This window comes from Aedes albopictus, chromosome 1 (genome assembly GCF_035046485.1).
Source record: "Aedes albopictus strain Foshan chromosome 1, AalbF5, whole genome shotgun sequence".
Taxonomy (NCBI): Eukaryota; Metazoa; Arthropoda; class Insecta; order Diptera; family Culicidae; genus Aedes; species Aedes albopictus.
In genome coordinates, this window is record NC_085136.1 from 165,649,814 (window position 1) to 165,668,998 (window position 19,185).

General features: G+C 42.5%; 2 protein-coding genes across 2 annotated transcripts; one reads left to right on the forward strand and one right to left on the reverse strand.

The window, feature by feature from the left end:
- Nucleotides 1–864: 864 nt before the first annotated feature.
- Nucleotides 865–17,542, forward strand: LOC115260742 (uncharacterized). The gene is made up of 3 exons (XM_029862036.2): nt 865–1,353; nt 16,772–16,963; nt 17,023–17,542. Exons 1-3 carry the CDS (start codon nt 1,147–1,149, stop codon nt 17,494–17,496), a joined length of 873 nt encoding a protein of 290 aa, XP_029717896.2. The 5' UTR covers nt 865–1,146; the 3' UTR covers nt 17,497–17,542.
- Nucleotides 17,543–17,660: 118 nt separating this feature from the next.
- LOC109431470 (probable tRNA(His) guanylyltransferase) lies at nt 17,661–19,177 on the reverse strand. The gene is made up of 2 exons (XM_019707681.3): nt 18,507–19,177; nt 17,661–18,105 (listed from the first exon to the last, which is right to left on the reverse strand). The coding sequence occupies exons 1-2, from the start codon at nt 19,152–19,154 to the stop codon at nt 17,755–17,757; spliced, it is 999 nt and encodes a 332-aa protein (XP_019563226.3). The 5' UTR covers nt 19,155–19,177; the 3' UTR covers nt 17,661–17,754.
- Nucleotides 19,178–19,185: the final 8 nt, after the last annotated feature.

The following is a 19,185-nucleotide window of genomic DNA, read 5'->3' on the forward strand; positions in this document are numbered from 1 at the left end:
TTCCCGAATTTTTATAATTTCTCCACGAATCCTACACCATTTGACAAGCAAATAATTACATAACATTAGAAAATATGATGCCGCTTAAAAATATCCAACTTATTACATATATTAGGGTGCTGCAGAACAAAGTGCATATATCAAAAAAATCAACCTTTTAAGGTTTTTCTTCTTACAAATGTAATAATTACATCATGAATTACATATTTTTAATTTAATTTTATTGACATACGTTGTTCTGAGAACTTGTAGCAAAATTACTTGAGAACTTGTAGCACCTCTTAAATTTTAAAGGATTTGGTTGAAATTTTGGCCAGTTACTTCTTTTTGAATGTCAATCAAAATATGGGGTTGGACTTGAGAATCAGAGAACATTTTTACAAAAGTGGACAAACCTAATATACATTGAGCTGTATCTCAAAATTGAGACGTATTGGGGCAAGTCAAAGTCCGGATTCAGTGGTCTGAAATCTTCCAGAGACATAAGTTTGCTTTCGAGACACATATATGTTTTGCTGTGAAACCCAGGCACTTTCAGCATGGTCTTGAGGAAATTTTATTCTACTCAAAAACAAGCAATTACGATTATTTTTCAAATTTAGCCTCCAAACATATCTTTAAACATTTTACATTTTCTGTTTCCTTATCGTGCTCTTCGTATATCCCAATTTATAGTCATAACTCATGGCTTTTATCTGTTCAATTGTCGTTTGATCAAATGAAAACTTTGGTTCTTACATCATTCTACTCGATAGTGCTACATAATAAAGGTAAAATTGTTTATGAAGAAATCTCTCCTAATTCTGAAAACCAAAATTGTTTATGTCCGAATAATTCTAGCTAGCAATGTTCTTCCACAAGCAAGCTCAGACGCACAATTCCCGCGCTTATTTACACAACTAAGTCGACTCCCTACCTACATCCATTCAGTTTTGGCTACTCGCGGTATTGACCGCTAATTTCTCGGTCAGTATTAAGTTGACCGGCCGCGAATCTAACACGTGGTGGTGTCTCGAGCGGGCCAAACATGCCACAGTGCAATTTCGCTTCGACCTAGAACCCCCGCTGTGATCCAGTGTGTAAACATTTGTTTCGAAATGTGTTAAAAGAGTCGGTTGGTGTAAACAGCGCGCGAGATTATTAAAAATGGAGAAACAAAAAAAGTGTGATTCAGAAACGAAGATTGATTTGGCCAAGAAAACGGGTAGTTTATCAAGTGCGAACCGTGAATCGACGTCGTCAGCTTTGCAGGAAGGTGTTGTTCAGGCGTCGTCTAGACCGCCGCAAAGGAGTACCACGCGACGAGCTCAACAGCATATTGACGCCGCGCCATTGCCGGCTACGGACTCACGGGTACTATAAGCATAATTTTATTACTCTCACTCATCAAAAACAAGTCACTCTGATTTACTTGGTACAGCTTTTAATGAAAATGTGGTGAATATATTAAAATGTGCACAATATTTGAGCACACAGTTGCCAGGGACCCTATACCTAAGATCAAAACTTGGTGCACAGTAGGGAACGCGGAGGAACTTGTCTCCCCAGTGTTTGCCAAAATCTTCATTAGTTTTCTTCTAGCATATTTTTTAACTACTTCTAAAAAGACTTCATGTGTTTAAGATTGCGCAATGTATTATTTTCTAAAGACTGATTATTTGTTTTTAAGCCGTCAGAAATCTTTTGAGCGTGTATTACATTGCGAAAATTTAGCCAAAACCTGTCAAATTTTCACAGATTGTAGCTTTGAAAATCTACTATCAAATTTATTTGTTAAAATAGTCTTATACTGAAAATATTGTGCTTAGTTAAACTTAGTATCTATATAGAACAGTGATACGGACAGACTTGCTTGTTGATTTGAGGTAACAATGATCGCCGTAGTGAACAATGTTTGTTTGTGTTAAAAACTTTGAATTTTTCAGAAAAAAAAAAGTTAGTTTTGCCTTATTTTTTAAGAATTTACAATGTATTTCTCATTTAGCCGAAATCATTACTACTAAACAACCGATTGCTAATAGGACTTCCCGTAAATTCTCTGTTTTAACGCTTTTGTGGAGCCTTGATTGGGAAGTTATGTAGCTAATCAGAACATGAAATAGTTAAAAAAAAATAATTTGGAATTTAGAGTATAAAATTCACTAGTTGTAAGATTTTGAACGCGTTATTCGGTTTTAAAAAAGCAAAATTAAGCGGAGAAGGAAATTTTCCTTTCCAACCGATGCTTAATTGTATACTGATCAATTTCGCCTCAAAGTGGCATTTCCAATTTTTTTGATATTTGGAGTTATTTAACTTAAAGTTTAAATTTGTTGAACAAAATTCTGTCACATGAATCCATGGAGATCCACTGGGTACTGGTTTTACAAAAATTCTTTTGGGAATATTTAAATTGGCACTGATGTTATGCGCAAAAGTTGTTTTAAAGTGATCAATTTGACCCCGGATTACGGTAATGGAAATTGTGTGTTTGAACATTCCATGAGGTGGATCAAGTCGATCAATGTTACACCCGCTGGTCAATGATACCCCGTTTTACGGTACTTGGAATTATGGTAGATTCAATCAGATGTGCTAGGTAATTATTCATTTAGTTATTTAGTACATATCATTAAATTGGGGATCGAGTCTACCCATTTTCAAAATACGGTAATTTCTTCAAAATTCGAGGAAATCTTACATTTTGAAACAAAAATATAGGAAAGCATTTAAAGAAAATGAATTGAAATCATTCCCTCCCCCTTCTTAATTTCACCCCTATGTACTGTACCCATGAAAAAGGGTATCTACTACGTACCCATAGAGGATAGGGAAGTGCAGCCTTCTTGTTACCTTTTATTGCTGCCCCATATAATTTAAACCAATCGCCCATGCCCGACTGACTAGAAAAGACTGTGTTTTACTTATCCCAAATCATCTAAAAATATTTTACGACCTTTTGGCGGCTCATATAAACAATTTATATTAACAATTGATAGGTGATGTGCGCCGTAGGAGTGAATTCCAACTTTCCTATCGTTCACCATTTCTTCGGGGGTTTGTGTAAACACAGTCACTGAACTGGCTGAACCGCCGTGGTGGCTACGGAAAGGAAAAATGTCGTTTCTTGACTTTTGAACAGGGAACAAACGTATCGTACACGTACTTGATTGTAAATAATTGTACGTCTACTAGGTACTTGTTTAGCTGCAATGTTCATATCTATATGATACCTATACCTTAATATCTTTCAAGCATTGCTAATTGAACATACTACACGTTCTGCTATACAACCTGCTTTACGTCTACATGAATGTCGCGATCCAATTGAGCTGTAAGTGAATGTGGTTAACTTAGTGGCGCAATGCATCTTACGGCGTTAGGACATTACCCCGAATTCCATTATCCCGAATGACATTACCCCGAATTCCATCACCCCGACTTCCATTATCCCGAATAATTTATCCACAAGCCTATCTGGAAACCCGCTCTGGGTACCTAAGCGTTGGGCAATTTTAAATCGATGTTCGCAACATCGATGTTTTTGTTTCGATTAATCGATTTTTTTAAATCGATGTTAAAACCCCACAAAATCGACCGAATCGATTTTTTACATTCGATTTTTCTTGCGATTCAAAAATATTAAATTTTCATCTTTCTTCGGAATGCATTGTCTCAACGTTATATCAATTTTCGTAAAATCATTAGCGTAGCTAGGATTTTTTTTCTGAAGGGAGTCCAGGGGGAGGGCTGACTTGAGATGACTTTTAAGCGGGATGGGCGTCCGATATGTGAATATGCAAATAGGCATTGAAGTTTTAAGGAATCAAAATGACTTTTTTAGATTTGTTTCTAGTTCGTAAACTATATGAGTATGAACAATTCCTACAGGACTTTTTTTCATAGCACATTGGTCGGGCTCCATACAAAGGGGCGGCCAAAACTCTCAAAAAACGGAATTGATATTTTTAAACTTCTTTTCACCTTATAACAAAGATAATGTATTGTAGTTTTATGATTCTTAATTAAAAGCATACCAGCTTTTGTTTTTCAATGACATTTTCACTGCCAAAGTGGCCTAAGTCATACAATTGAAAAATGAAACATTCGAAAAAAGTAAAATAATAATATTTTGAGAATGGAATATATGTTTTATGCTATCCAGCATATGAAAGCTTGTTATTGGACTGTTTGAATGCACGTATGGTGCAAAATTAATAGGGTCTGGGACCATTTGAGCAGGAGCACCTATTTTGGGCACTTGCTGCTATAACTCAGTCAATTTCAAACCGATTGGCTTGAATTTTTGAACATAGCTAGATACTGCGCCTTCCTGATCGTGTTTCAAAAATCAAGTCAATCGGTTCAAAATTGACTGAGTTATAGCAGCAAGTGCCCAAAATAGGTGCCCCTGCCCAAATGGTCCTAGACCCTATGTCACAAAACTTTTCAAATTTTCATATATTGTACCTTAGGAATTTTGGTAATTTTTATGTCAAAAAACGGTTCGTGTCGTCACGTGTCGCCGCAATTTCGAATAGTACATCTTAAACATCATGCTTAGGGCTGCATAAAAACGTTTAAACTTTTTGCAGAAATTTGCAGTTTTTCAAATTAGAGCTATTTAAAAAAAGTCATGTTTTTTCATATATTTTACGTTATTTTTCCATTTTTGACTGAAATAAAATTTATCTTCCCACATTTTTCACACGTTTTGAACAAACTTGATTGGATTTGATCGAAAGATGATCATTTAATTAAATTCAAATTGATTTTCTAACAAAAAACGCAAAAATGTGGGGTTTACTGATTTTTACCGTTTTTGAAATTATTGAAGTTACGTAATTTTTGAATACCCCTAAAAATGCCATAAAACATATCTAGACAACCTATAACTTCGATTTAACACATAAAAAGAGTTTTGACCGAACTTTATATTTTTCCGACCATTGTGCATAGCTTGCTGCAGTGATCCCATCTTGAATTCATCCAGAGATTCCTTCAAGAATTCATCTAGGGATTTCGGGGATTTGTGCCGGGATATCTTTAAAGGTTCCTTTAGTGATTGTTCAAGTGCTGTTTTCGAGGTTCAGGAATTTCTCCAGAGATCCTTGTAGGTATTTCTGCTGATATTCCTTCAGAAATTTCTTCAAGGATTTCTACATACTTTCCTTCCAGAATTACGCTGGAGATTGCCCCAATAATTCCATTTGGAATTATTGGAAGTATTTCTGCAGGAACGTCTTACAAAAATTCTTTCAGAAAATTTTACTAGAGATTCTTCAAAAATTAATCCTGGAATTTCTTTAATAAATTGTACAAAAAAAATCATTAGGAGTTCGTCTAAGTATTTCTCAATGATTCGTGCAGAAATTATTGCAGACATAGATTTGTTCAAATTTTTATCCAGTGACTCCTACAGAAATTTTTCCAGGAAGTCGCTAAGAAAGCTCTCGTGAGATTCCTGAAGGATTTCACCATGGGATTGCTTCTGGGATTCATCATAAGGTTCCTTCACAAAATTATCCCAGATTCCTCCAGGGATTCACCTGGGAACTCCTTCTGTGATTCTTTCGGGAACAACTTCCGGGATATTTTGAAAATGTCTCCGAGAACGTTTCTTGGGATGCTTTGAGCAATTCCCCCAAGAATTTTTCCAGAAACTCCTCCATGAATTAATCTAAGACTTCATCCAGGAACTGTTTAAAGATTTCCTTAGAAATTCCTCTTGAGATTGCTTTCAAGCTTTCTCCTGGGGTTTCTTCGGGAACTTCTTTAGGAACTGCTACAGGGATTGCTCCAAGAGTTCCTCTGCATATTCTTTTTCGGATTTCCTCTGGAATTTCAGCTATTTCTTCAGTACTTCATCCTGGGATATCTTCAGAATTTCGTTCTACAATTCTAGAAATTGATTCTTGGATTTCTTCAGGAGTTCTTCCTGGAATTCCTCCAAGAATTTCTCAAGGGATTCCTCCAAGAACTCCTGAAATGATCCCCCCACAAATTCCTCCAGGAATACTCTGGGAATGGATTTCTCTAAAAATTCTTACAGGGTTTCTTTCGGGAATTCCTCTAGGAATTTCTCTAGGATTTTTTTTTCAGAATTATTATTATTATTAACTTTATTAGGGAGATGTTCAGCCCGAGGCTGGTTTTTTTTTTCAGAAATTACACCAGGGATTCCTCTTGGGATTCTTCCAGAGATACCTCCACGAATTCATCTAGGAATAGTTCTCGGGGAATTCCTCTAGGAATTTGTTCAGAAATTTATCCCAGAATTCTTCTAGAGATCCTCCAGGGATTCATTGCGGGGGTTCTTCAAGAATTCATCTAGGGATTTCTCCTGGAGTTCCAGGGATTCCTCCAGCGATTTTTCCAAAAAGTTCTCCAGGAATTCTTATCAATTTCTCTACGGATTCCTCCATGAATTCCTTAACATGTTTCTTCTCCAGGGATTCCGCCCAGATTTCCTCTAGAAAATCCTCCAGGAGTTCATCCAGAGATTCCTTCAAGATTTCTTCCAGAATTTGTTCCAGGCATTCATCCAGGAATTTTTTCAGGAAGTCCTCCACGAAATTGTCCTGGAATTCCTTCAAAAATTCTCCATGGTTTCTTGCATGTATTCCTGGAGGAATCATCTTAAAATATCGAATCGATGTGAAAACATCGATTCGAAGCTTCCGATTAAATCGGTGCATCGATTCTGCTGGTCCGATTCGAATCGATTCACAAAAATCGATATCTCAGCCAAACTTGCCCAATACTCTACCGGTCTGAGGTTGATTAGCAGCGCTAAGCCAAGCTTTAGCCGTAAATTGAAGAGTTTTGAATTCTTCGCCTGCTCCAATAAGGATATATTGTGGCGTTAGCACTAAATTGGTTTCCGAACAAATTTCATTGATTTCAGCTGCCTTTCCTATGCGTTAAACATTACGTCGGAAGTAGTGCGCTGTATGGAAAACCAGATTTACTGTACAGCGCACTACTTCCGACGTTAAGTTTGACGCATAGGAAAGGCAGCGGAAGTCAATGAAGTTTTTTCGGAAATGAATTTAGTGCTAAACCCACAATATTTTGAAACATAGCGAAAAATATTTGGAATAAAACATGTACACTTGGGAGTTTTATTGTTCCCAAGTGTACATGTTTTAAATTGTTGGATATGGATTGAAGGCGATGATAAAAAAAAATATATATATATAATCTACAGCCAGCGCACCGTATAAAATATTCAACATCGGTTTATGGGACGATCAAGATTTTTAAATGGGATTGAAAATCTTCAAAAAAGGCGCCGTGTTGATAATGTTGATTTTTTCATCCTGATTTGGAAGTCGAAAATACATTTGCATTGAAATTTTTATTTATTTTTATCTATCCTTCCACAATTTCAGGTCACAATAATTATATTGTTGTCTCTTATAGTTCAAGAGATATTATGTTTTATTTAATATACAAAAGAGAATGGGCAAAAACAAATGGGGTGTAGCCTCCATTTATAATCTATTTTGTTTGCTAGAAAGCTCAACTAGCTCAACGATAGCAGTAGATGTACACTACATCCTTTTCTAAACCCATACTGAAACTTATATAGAACCTTATGCTTGTTGAGAAACACAGGAAGTCTCTCAATTAATAGCTTTTCAAAAACTTTACTAAACACAAACAACGATGAGATAGGGCGATAGTATGGGATGTGGCCGTAAGTCGGACCGAATGCAATAAAACAACTTGATTGCTAGACGGTCAAATAACTAATAATTTTATTCAAAAATTCAAATTACATATAAAAGTCATGGCATGCTGGGGTTTGCAGTCGCACCTTCAACACTCCTCCTCGACGGAAGAACACCAGCTGCCACGCGGAATCTCGTCATCTTCTGGTTGGTCAATGGCTTCGTAAGCATATCGGCAACCATGCTGTCGGTAGGACAGTACTGCACCGAGATCTTGCCTTCTTGGTACATCTGGCGGACGAAATGGTACTTCGTGTCGATGTGTTTTGATCGGTTGTTCACCTTACCGGATTCCAGCTGCTTAATACACGACTGGTTGTCCTCGTGAATACGAATTGGCTTCGCTACGTTCGCGTCGAAATCGCTCAGCAACCGGTCGATCCACTGCACCTCTTGGCAGCACTCGGCGAGCGCTACAAATTCCGCTTCGGTGCTGCTTAACGCAACACATGTTTGTTTCCGGGATGCCCAGTGGATTGGTCCACCACCGAACTTCACCAGGAATCCGGAATTCGACTTCCGGGTTTTCGTATCACCGGCCCAGTCGGCGTCGACGTAGACCTCCATGCTCGCTTGTCCTGGCCCCAGTACAAGCTCGTGATCCTGGGTGAGCTTGAGATACCGGAGGATTCGTTTCGCCTCCATCCAATCTGCCTGCGACGGGTTGCTCACTGATCGGCCAAGGATCGATACGCTGACCGCGATATCCGGTCGGGTGTTCACTGCCACATACAACAAACCACCAATCAAGCTTGAGTACTGGTGATTGTTCGGCAGCTTCTCACTCTCCTCCTTTTGTTGCAGGTGGCCAGGGTCCAAAGGAATCTTCGACGACTTCGCTTCGGTCAACCCAAAACGCTCCAACAACGTCTGGATGTAGATCCGTTGATTGAGGGAAAACTGCTCCTCGCTGCGTCGGACTTGGATGCCCAGGAAATGGCTAATATCCCCCAACGATTTTACCGTAAAGCTGCGGTTTAGAGCTGTCATCAGTTCGGCGTACTCTTCTTCGGTGTGGCAAGCGATGACCATATCGTCCACATACACGACCAGATAAGTACACTGGTTGCCTCGTCGTCGAACGTACAAGCACGGATCGTTGGCTGACTGCGTGAAGCCTAGCTGCTTCAGGACGCCATCAAATTTCCGGTTCCACACGTGTCCCGCTTGCTTGAGACCGTACAGACTCTTCTGCAGCAAACATACGGAGCTCTTGTCACCCACCTCGTAGCCAGGCGGTTGCCGCATGTAGACCGTCTCATCCAGGTCGCCGTTGAGGTAGGCCGTTTTGACGTCTGCATGTTTCACCAGCATGTTCTTCGCACTGGCAACTGTGAGCAACGCCCTGAACGTTACCTGTCGCACTACCGGGGCGAACACCTCGTCGAAGTCCGTCCCGAATTTCTGGGAGAATCCTTGCGCAACCAGCCTGGCCTTGTACTGCGCAACGTTGCCATTCTCGTCGACCTTGCGCTTGAAAATCCACTTGCTGCCTACGGGTTTGCGATTAGCGGGCAGATTCGCCAGCTTCCAGGTACCGTGCATCTTCAGTGACTTGATTTCATCATCCATTGCAGCACGCCACTGCGCCGCCTCTGGACCGTTGATTGCTTCAGCGAAACTTCTAGGTTCCGCCACAAGCTTGCGCGCCATGCCGGTGGTCTCCCGGAAACGAACTGGTTTCTGTCCCATCGTGCTTCTAGTAGAACGCCGGAGTGGCATCTCTTCTTCTTCATTTCCGTTGTCATGGCAATCATCGTCGTCGAGCACATCTTCACACGGTGAGTCGTAAGATGAGGAATCGGACTCGTACTCCTCCTGAACCGAGGCATCATCATCGTCGGATTCGTCTTCCATAGCTGGTCGTGAAAGCACTGACTCGTACTCCACCATCGTCGCTGACGGTGACCGGTGCGTCGAACCCTCGTTTTCGACTTCGTCCTCCATTTCCACGAAACGTACATCACGACTGATGACTACCTTCTTCGTCGCTTTGTCGATGAAGCGGAACGCCTTGTGGCAGTCCGAGTAGCCGACGAACGTCAACTTTTGCGCCTTCGGTGCCAACTTGCTTCGCTTCTCTTGAGGAATGTGAACGAACGCAGTGCATCCAAAAATGTGCAATCGTCCGTAATCCGGTTTCTTCCCAAACCAGAGCTCGAAAGGTGTCCTCTTGACGGACCTCGATGGTAGCATATTCTGCAGATGCACGGCCGTGTTGACCGCTTCCGCCCAGAACTCGTAGCCCATCTTCGCGTCGATCAGCATGCATCGAGCCATCTCGACGATCGAGCGGTTTTTCCTCTCCGCGACACCGTTTTGCTCCGGTGCGTAGCCAGCCGTGTACTGGGGAGCGATTCCATTGACACGATAGAATCGTCCCAAACGCTTCGATTTGTATTCGCCTCCCTGGTCGGAACGAATAACAGTCGGACATCTTCCAAAACGATTTTTAACCATACTCACGTAATCCTCTATTACATCCGCAGCTTCCGACTTATTCTTGAGGAAATACACGACGGTGTACCGGCTGTGGTCGTCAATCATCGTGAGGAAATACCGCGAACCACCAGGCGACACGGTGTTCATCGGCCCACAGATGTCCGTGTGGATAATGTCCAGCACCTTCGCAGATTGTCGGTCCTCCTTCCTCGGAAATTGCAGCCGAGAAATCTTACCTTCGACGCAGCACTCGCACGTTTGGAACACGTTACATTTTTGGATGTTCACGCCGGTAGCCAAACCGTCATGCGCCGCTCGATGTATTGCATCAGGATCACGGTGGCCTAATTTGCGGTGCCAGTGGTGGATGCAATTTTTACTGTGGAGGGACGCAACCATACCGCACTCCTTAGCCGTCTTTAACTGGTAGAGCCCACCGATTTTCTTCGCTACTGCAGCGACAACACCGTTGCGTTGGATGACACACCCCCGGTGACCAGAAAATATTACCTCGGCTCCTTTGGCTACCAGCCTTCCGACCGATATCAGGTTCGACTCCAAATCCGGGACGTAGAACACATCGGAAAGAATAATTTCTTGTGGCTTACCTTCTTCGTCCTGGCAGAATAGGCGCCCCGAACCGACACCTCTCACCAACGTCTCGTTTCCATCGGCCAGCGTGATGGAAATCCCCGTGCTTGGCTTCATCTCGTCGAAAAACGCACGGTCACAGCACATGTGCGATGTTGCTCCAGAGTCGACGATCCACACGTTCGATGCTCTCTCGGTCGCAGCAACCATGAATGCGAATGGCGTTGCCATGCCAACCGTCGCCTTCGGTTTCGATTTTTTCTTCGTCACGTAGCTCTGGCTAGCACCGCCATTTGTGGCTTCCCGTCCAGCTCTTGACGCTGGGCATTCGCGCTTGAAATGTCCGGGCTTGTGGCAATTGTGGCAGACAATTGACTTTTTGTCCCCACCAGCACGCAGAATCGACTCACCTCGGTGGCTTTTTTTGGCTCGCTTCTGTGCTTCATCCAGCAGCTTTCGCTTCACCAGCTCCATGGTGAGCTCGTCGTCGGAACGGCTTTCCAACGCTGTCGTCAGGATGTCGAACGAATCCGGCATGCTCTTCAGCACCATCGCCACCTTCAAACTGGGCTCCAGCTCCTGTCCGGCGTTTGCGAGGCTCGCGAACAGCTCCTCCATGCGGAACAGGTGGCCCTCCATGTCCCCGTCGTCGGCGTACTCAGCTTTGCACAGCTTTTTCAGGTACGACACGCGGGTGCACATCGTCGTCTTCTGATGGTGTTTCCGCAATTCTTCCCAGGTCTCGTTGGCGGTCTTGCAGTTCCGGATTAGCGGGTGTTGGCTGTCGTCGACCAGCAAAACGATGGTGGCCCGTGCTTTGGCGTCTCCGTCCTTCCACGCGTCCGTCAGAGGTTCTGGGGCGGCCTCCGTCACGTGTTTCCAAAGGTTTTCGCGCACCAGCAGCATCTCCACCTTGAATTGCCAGCATTCGTAGCCGCCGCTCTTCAGCTTCTCCAGGCCAAACTTGCTTTCGTCCATATCGGGATCGTGAACAAATCTTGAGGAAACTATGAAACTTTAATTCTTCTGTAATTTTCTTCTAAATGGCCCATAACCTATGGGATGTGGCCGCAAGTCGGACCGAATGCAATAAAACAACTTGATTGCTAGACGGTCAAATAACAACTAATAATTTTATTCAAAAATTCAAATTACATATAAAAGTCATGGCATGCTGGGGTTTGCAGTCGCACCTTCAACAGATAGTTCATGGATTAGATCTATCACCAGATTTGAAAATAGGTGTGACTTTAGCGACTTTAGCAGGTTCAATATTTGAAAAATACATGTTAAATATTTCACAAACTTCTGAATTATCAGACGTTTAAGCTCCGTTGTTGTTCAACTCAATTTTGGTAGAAGGAGTTGTCCTACATTCAATTTTTTCCACTTGTCTGATTTACTGGTGTCGTTTAAAAGTTGCTTAAAGTACTCAGTTTTACATTGCTTTTTAGGACTGATACACAAATTATGTTACGCAAAAATCGGCTTTCACTGCCCACACGAAGGGAGACCTGATGACGAGAAAGAAGCGTTCTACGCGCAGTTAGACCAAACATACGATGGTTGCTCGCCGCGTGACGTGAAAATCGTGGTCGGCGACATGAACGCGCAGGTACGAAGGGAGGAAATGTACAAACCGGTAATCGGGCGAAACAGCTTGCACGCCGTATCGAACAAGATTTGCAGCCTCCCGTGGTATGGTATGTCCGAAGCACCTTCTTCCCCCGCATAGATATCCACAAAGCCACCTGGAGATCACTTGACCATCAAACAGAAAACCAAATCGACCACGTTTAAATCGACGATAAAATCTTCTCGGATATAACCAATGTCCGCACATACCGCAGTGCGAATATAGATTCGGATCACTACTTAGTCGCTGTATGCATGCGCTCAAAACTTTCGACAGACCACGCGTCGAAGTCGAACGCCGCGGCTCAACATCGAGCAGCTGCGTAACGTAGAAGTGGCTCAAGACTACGTGCAGCAGTTAGCAGTGGCCCTACCAACGGAAGAGTAGCTTGGCGCAGCTACACTTGAAGATGGCTGGAAGGACATCCGATCCGCCATAGGTAGTACCTCGGCTACAGCACTAGGCTTCGCGACTTCGAATCACAGAAACGACTGGTACGACGGCGAATGTGAACAGTTGAAAAACGAGAACAATGCAGCATGGGCAAGAATGCTGCAACACCGTACGAGAGCGATCGAGGCACGTTATAGACAGGCGCGGAACAGGCAGAACTCAGTCTTCCGGATGAAGAAGCACCAACAGGAAAAACGAGATCGCGAAGCGATGGAAGAGCGCTAAAGACACACGAAAGTTCTACGAGAAGCTGAACCGCTCGCACAGAGGCTTTGTGCCACAAGCCGACATGTACCGAGATAATCACGGGAATATTCTCACGAGCGAGCGTGAGGTGGCCGAGAGGTGGCGGCAGCATTACGATGAGCACTTCAATGGCGACGTTGCAAGTCACGACGTGCGCAAGACGAAAGATTTCCAGCCCCTAACCTCCAAGAGATTGAAAAGGAGGTTACCCGGTTGAAAAACAACAAAGCCGCTGGAGCAGATTAACTACCAAGCGAGCTTCTAAAATACGGTGGAGAAGCACTGGTAAGAGCACTACACTGGGTCATTACCAAGATTTGGGAGGAGGAAGTATTAATCGATCGAGAACAGCTATAGCAGATTATGCACGAATACGGATTCCTGGATAAACAGATACGATTAATCAAGGCGACGATGGACCGAGTGATGTGCGTAGTTCGAGTATCAGGGACACTCTCGAGTCCCTTCGAATCTCGCAGAGGGTTACGGCAAGGTGATGGTCTGTCGTGCTTGCTGTTCAACATTGCGTTAGAAGGTGTAATAAGGAGAGCAGGGATAAACACGAGTGGGACGATTTTTAGGAAGTCCGATCAGCTGCTTGGTTTCACTGCTATTATTGCTCGCAAATTTGAGACGATGGCGGAAATGGTTGTGCTACTTTTCCCCGAATGTCGTTTCCCCGAACGCCGGTTCACCGAATGCCTTTTGCCCGAATGACCCATTTCCCCGAATCACACCCTTCTTTATTCTTTATTCTGCTGAAACACTACTTAATAAAGAATGTTGTTATGACTCCTTCTTTCCATTGCTGCCCGTTCTTTCTAGAACTAAATTGACCCTAAAGAATTGTCAACTTATGGTCGGTCAACTAGTCGATTAAAATCATGGTCGATTAATTAGTCGGTTATAAACCTAGGTCTCATAATCACGAATATTTTGTAGTAAGTGGTCATTTCGATCAAGAATGTATTTTTCGGGGAAACAGTTCATTCGGTGAACTGACTTTCGGGGAAACGGGTCATTCGGGGAAACGGCATTCGGGGAAACGACATTCGGGAAGAAGTAGCACAATCGGCGGAAACGTGCATCCGAATGAAGAGTGAAGCCAGGCGAATTGGATTAGTCATTAATCCGGCAGGAAATCGAACTTACCTTGGACTCCGCAGAACTTTACGATCGAATAAAGTTCGCCGTAACACGAAGTTAACTATCTACAAAACGATGATTAGACCGGTCGTCCTCTATGGGCTCGAAATATGGACCCTACGTGCAGAGGACCAACGCGCCCTTGGAGTTTTCGAACGGAAGGTGTTGCGTACCATCCACGGCGGAGTGCAGATGAAAGACGGGACTTCGAGAAGGCGAATGATCCACGAGCTGCATCAGCTGCTGAGAGAACCAACCATCGTCCATACCGCGAAAATCGGGAGGCTACGGTGGGCGGGTCACGTCATCAGGATGTCGGATAGCAACCCGACTAAAATGGTTCTCGAGAGTCATCCGACCGGTACAAGAAGACGTGTTGCGCAGCGATCTAGGTGGGTCGACCAAGCGGAGGACGATCTGCGGACCCTACGCAGAGTGCGGAACTCGAGACAAACAACCATGGACCGAGTGGAATGGAGACGGCTACTATGTACAGCAGAGGCCACCCCGGCCTTAGCCTGATCTGTAAGGTAATGAATGTTAGGACGGCGCCTAAAAGCTGTTTAAAAGAAAGTTTCGAAACATCAATGAATGAAATAAAAGTGTAATAAAACTATTTTCTAAGGGATTTCAGTTTCTAGTTGAACTTGAACATTGCGGTGGTTTCCATTGAATATATACATAATTCAAAATTTTAAACATATTCGCAATATGGTCAGAAGCATGTCACGACCAACACATTTTCAAAAACTCACTATCGAAGATGCAACTCGAACAGGAAGATAAGTCATATGATTCCGGGTCGTTTGGCCTAACGTCGTTTGGGCAAATGCCATTTAGCCGAAAAGGTCATTTTGACCGAATGCCGTTTGGTCAAAAAATAAATTATAAACTTATTCATTCCCAGGGGCCATGCCACCGTTTTCTATGTAAGTGTAACTAGAAGGAACAAATCTTTGATAAAATTTTTATGTTCTTCAAATTAGACCGTGATATTCTAAGAGCACTCTACTTGTTAAATACTAGGTGTCACAAATCAGGCTAACTGATCTTATATTTTCTTATTCGAATGCGCAGGGCGCTTAGTACACAACAAAAATATTTTCATTTCATTTTCATTTTGCAGCATTTGGTGGGGCAATGAGAGCGCAAGTCAGTCCAAAGCCGATGATAAGGAGGGGTAATGGCTGAATAGTCTTTGCTGACCACATAAACGCCATGGGATAGGAAAAGGGTATTTTGGTGTGGGATTAGGGTGTTGGTACAGACTTGACAATATCAATGCTATTCAGATGCAAAATAATTTTAAGGCTCAATAGTGAATCGCATACCTTCCAAAACCAAAAAACAATAATCCACAAAATACCAAGCAAGTCAAAGAAAGAAAAAGCGCCCGATTGTTTATTTTGTCAATTATAACAAACGGAAACTTCTACCCTCTCCGACTCGCCAGTCACCCCGGAAAAAATGTCCCTTCAGTTCTAGAAAATATATTATCCCCAATTAAGCCTTTAATCGAAAAGCTAAAAGTTAAAAGGTAAAAGCTTTGCTGATGTGACTTTCCTATTAGGCAATTCTCTCATCACATGTTTGTCTTCAAAACTTTGTCAAGCTTAGAAAATTGGAGTTAATAAACAATACACTACAAGGTTCGAATTCCCATAGAATGAGATCATTCATTCGCACTACAACACCATAAGAGACAATATCACATTGGCTGATTACAGAACAAATGCGAAAAATCTCCCTTTTTCCCCTATCCGCAACCCGGGGACGCGCCCTGTTGAATTTCAAAAGCCTCAGAGAATATTACAAACCTTCAATGGCATTGCCATACACTAACCCACATTGCCCATTCAGGGGTCTGACTGGGCCTATTACCCTCCCTCAGTTTGTAATATTCTCACCAACTTGGAATTATATTTTCCCGGCACATAAATGACTTCGACAAATGTTCGATATACTATGCTGCATCATGATCAGTATAACAATATCAGATGACTTGAAGATCTGATTTTTACAGAATTGTTTGCCATTGTTTATACATTCAGCTATTCCAATCATTACTGCAAAGCACATCGACTACATGCCTGAAATCAAAGCTTTCTGGAAGATATAATCCAAGCCCAGGGCTTAGTATACACAACAAAAATATTGGCTTAGAATGTCAATTTTTTTTTCTGAATCATTTTGATCATAATTCGGCCAAATGGCCGGACACCAAGTAATATCACACTCCCAAATTCATCCTATTCGAAGGCAAGCAATTATACAGCACCGATTCTAACAAAAAATACTGAAATAAGAAACAAAACAAACGGCGCTTGAATCCTTTATTTTTCGTAGGATAAAAATGGGAGCCACATGCTTAATAAGGAAACCAATACCCTACCTACAATTATAAGTTAGAGATGAGCAGGAATATAGTGAACATTTGCAACACAATGTCTAATCCCTTTGAATGATCTTTCCGCGATAATGATTTTTTTAACCTTGAAGCGTAGGTATATCGACTAATAGCGTCATATCTTCATTCTTTCAGGAGGAGCGAAAGGCCAATGGAAGATTTATAGCAGTTTGCGTTGCCTTGTTCCTCGTGTTCCTCGGAATATATCACGCGTGGCTGCGGCGAACAGCCGTTGTAGCGGGAGTTATCGTTCCGGTACTAATCATGCTTCTCTACACCGCTTGGGTTCTTTATTCGGCTAAGCGACACAAGCGGAAAATGATGCTGGTAATTATTTGGGTCAGTTATTTCGAGCAAAATTGAGACATATATTTCTATCGTTCTAGCTAAGAAATGCAGCTTCATTAAATTCTGTCAACTGTTTGGACAAAGATTCCGTTGCTCCCCATTCGGATGTTCCCTTGAAAACGAAAGAAAATCTCCAAACCCCGAACAGCAATTCGCAGAAAACTGGTTCTGTGCGATACTCAAACATCAATGAAATACCATCTACCTCATCACGAAGTCACTCAAAGGATACCAACTTGCGAAAGCACGAACAGCATGACAGGAGCCGATCCGGAGCAGCTAATAAATCATCAGTAAAAGTTCTACCACGGCAGCAATCGTCGATTACTCCGATGAGCCTGAAGGAAATCCCTCAACAACGACGACTCTCTCTGGATCCCCATATGGCCCACATGATTGTCAAGAATGAACTGGACAAGGATAGGCATGGCAGTTTGCGAAGTGTTGAGAATGCAAAGGGTAACAAGAAGCCAAAGAGCAATAAAGAAAAAGTTGGGTTTACTATTTATTAAATGTAATGTTTGGTTAATAAAACAAATTGTTTGTATGAACTATGAATTCATAATATTTTTCATAAGAGAAAAATGATAAAAAAGTGATACCTATAAACTATTTTATCCACTCATTTGGATCCGAAGTTCGAAGAAATTCACATAAAATGGCAAAACTAGGTAGATAATTTGTTTTGAAATGTTAAAAAAAACACCTTTAATCTGTGCAGTGACACAGTGAACACAAAGTCACAAATAATGAAATACGCACTTACCTTCTCAGCTTGTTTCGTGTTTTCGCTTCATGCCTTCTTTCCGCTTGTTATGCTTTTCGATTTGATACTGAACTAACACGTGCTCGATGTCAGCACCGATGTCGAACGGATCGTTCGATTTTGCCTTGCCGTCCAGCAACTCTGGATGGGTTTGCCAAAACTTGTCACCGATCATGTCGTCGAATATGGGAACTATCAACGACAGCGACTTGTTATCGGCCACGGTTACCTTCTTCCTGAGAAGCACGGTACCTTTCCGGTACATGGCCGGTTCGTTATTGTAGTTGATGTTGAACTCGCTGAACAGTATTTCGTTCTTATCGCTGGACAACGTTTTCCTTAAACGTGTTTCTGCCTAAAATTAGAGAAGATTGTTCGAAAAAGTGTTTAAACATGGGCAATCTCTATTGTCGTTGCATGTAAAGGAAACGTCCATAAATTACGCCACGCAAAATTGACCATTTTCAGTCCTCTTGGGATATACCTGATTGAAATTGTAATTGAATTTATTAATCATACGTAAACCATCTTGTACATTTATCGGGTCAAGGAAACTATCCTGTATGAGATCCCTGAAAATTTTCATGTGGGTCGTCACACTTTGCTGTGATTTAGGAACGTTCCCAAAAACTCTAAACCTATGACAACGGAACAATATCGGGCGATACGGTGGCTCTCAAGGTTACTATCTGTACATTTAGACATTAAAATACAGATTGTGCCAATATACGTGGCAAATTGAGCTCTTTGACTTACCTCTGCATTGGTCAACCCAGACGCAACGAGATTCCAAAAAGTGGTGTTGTACAGATTGTTTATATGGACGTCCGCCTGGCGCCAACTCAAATAATCCCGTAAATTTTCATCGGTGGGATATAGCACGGCTCGGGCATCGAACGCCGGCGGATATTTCAATGGTAGTGAGTCTTTGAATATGTATTGCCAGTTGAAAATGTACGCCGCAGTGAACAAACTGGCCACGTAACTGACCAGTTTGTCCCGGCGCCTCTCGTAGACGGTACTGTCCCGCTTGAAGACGAACGAGTACTCGTCGCTTTGTCCATACCCCACAACGATCTCGTTGAACTCCAGCATGACGTTCACCGCAGCGAGGCTCATGAGGTTCAGCCCCCGCCTGTCATTCGGCTTATCGAATCCATGTACGTCGCAAAACTTGTGAAAGCCTTTTCCGTCCACGCGCACCACAATCCAACAGTTTTTCAGCAGCGTATCAGATTGTTCGAAACTTTTCACATATTCAAAGCGACTTTTGGCCATTTTCGACACAGAAAACTTGCGAATTTCATGCACAAACTTTGAAGGGATTGTTTTGATCAATAATTTGTTCCACATGGTCCACATCACACCGATCGATATCGTTACGTCACGCGGAAGAGCACGCATCACGATCACGACGCAGGATGCGTGATGGTAA

What these genes read in the sequence shown, in the direction of transcription:
- LOC109431470 (XM_019707681.3), bottom strand. Translation starts at nt 19,154, where the DNA reads ATGCGTGCTCTTCCGCGTGACGTAACGATATCGATCGGTGTGATGTGG. An exon ending in CTGGGTTGACCAATGCAGAG is followed by an intron (nt 18,106 to 18,506) that starts GTAAGTCAAAGA and finishes CTCTAATTTTAG; the next exon opens with GCAGAAACACGTTTAAGGAA.
- LOC115260742 (XM_029862036.2), top strand. Translation starts at nt 1,147, where the DNA reads ATGGAGAAACAAAAAAAGTGTGATTCAGAAACGAAGATTGATTTGGCC. An exon ending in TGCCGGCTACGGACTCACGG is followed by an intron (nt 1,354 to 16,771) that starts GTACTATAAGCA and finishes TCATTCTTTCAG; the next exon opens with GAGGAGCGAAAGGCCAATGG. An exon ending in ACAAGCGGAAAATGATGCTG is followed by an intron (nt 16,964 to 17,022) that starts GTAATTATTTGG and finishes CTATCGTTCTAG; the next exon opens with CTAAGAAATGCAGCTTCATT.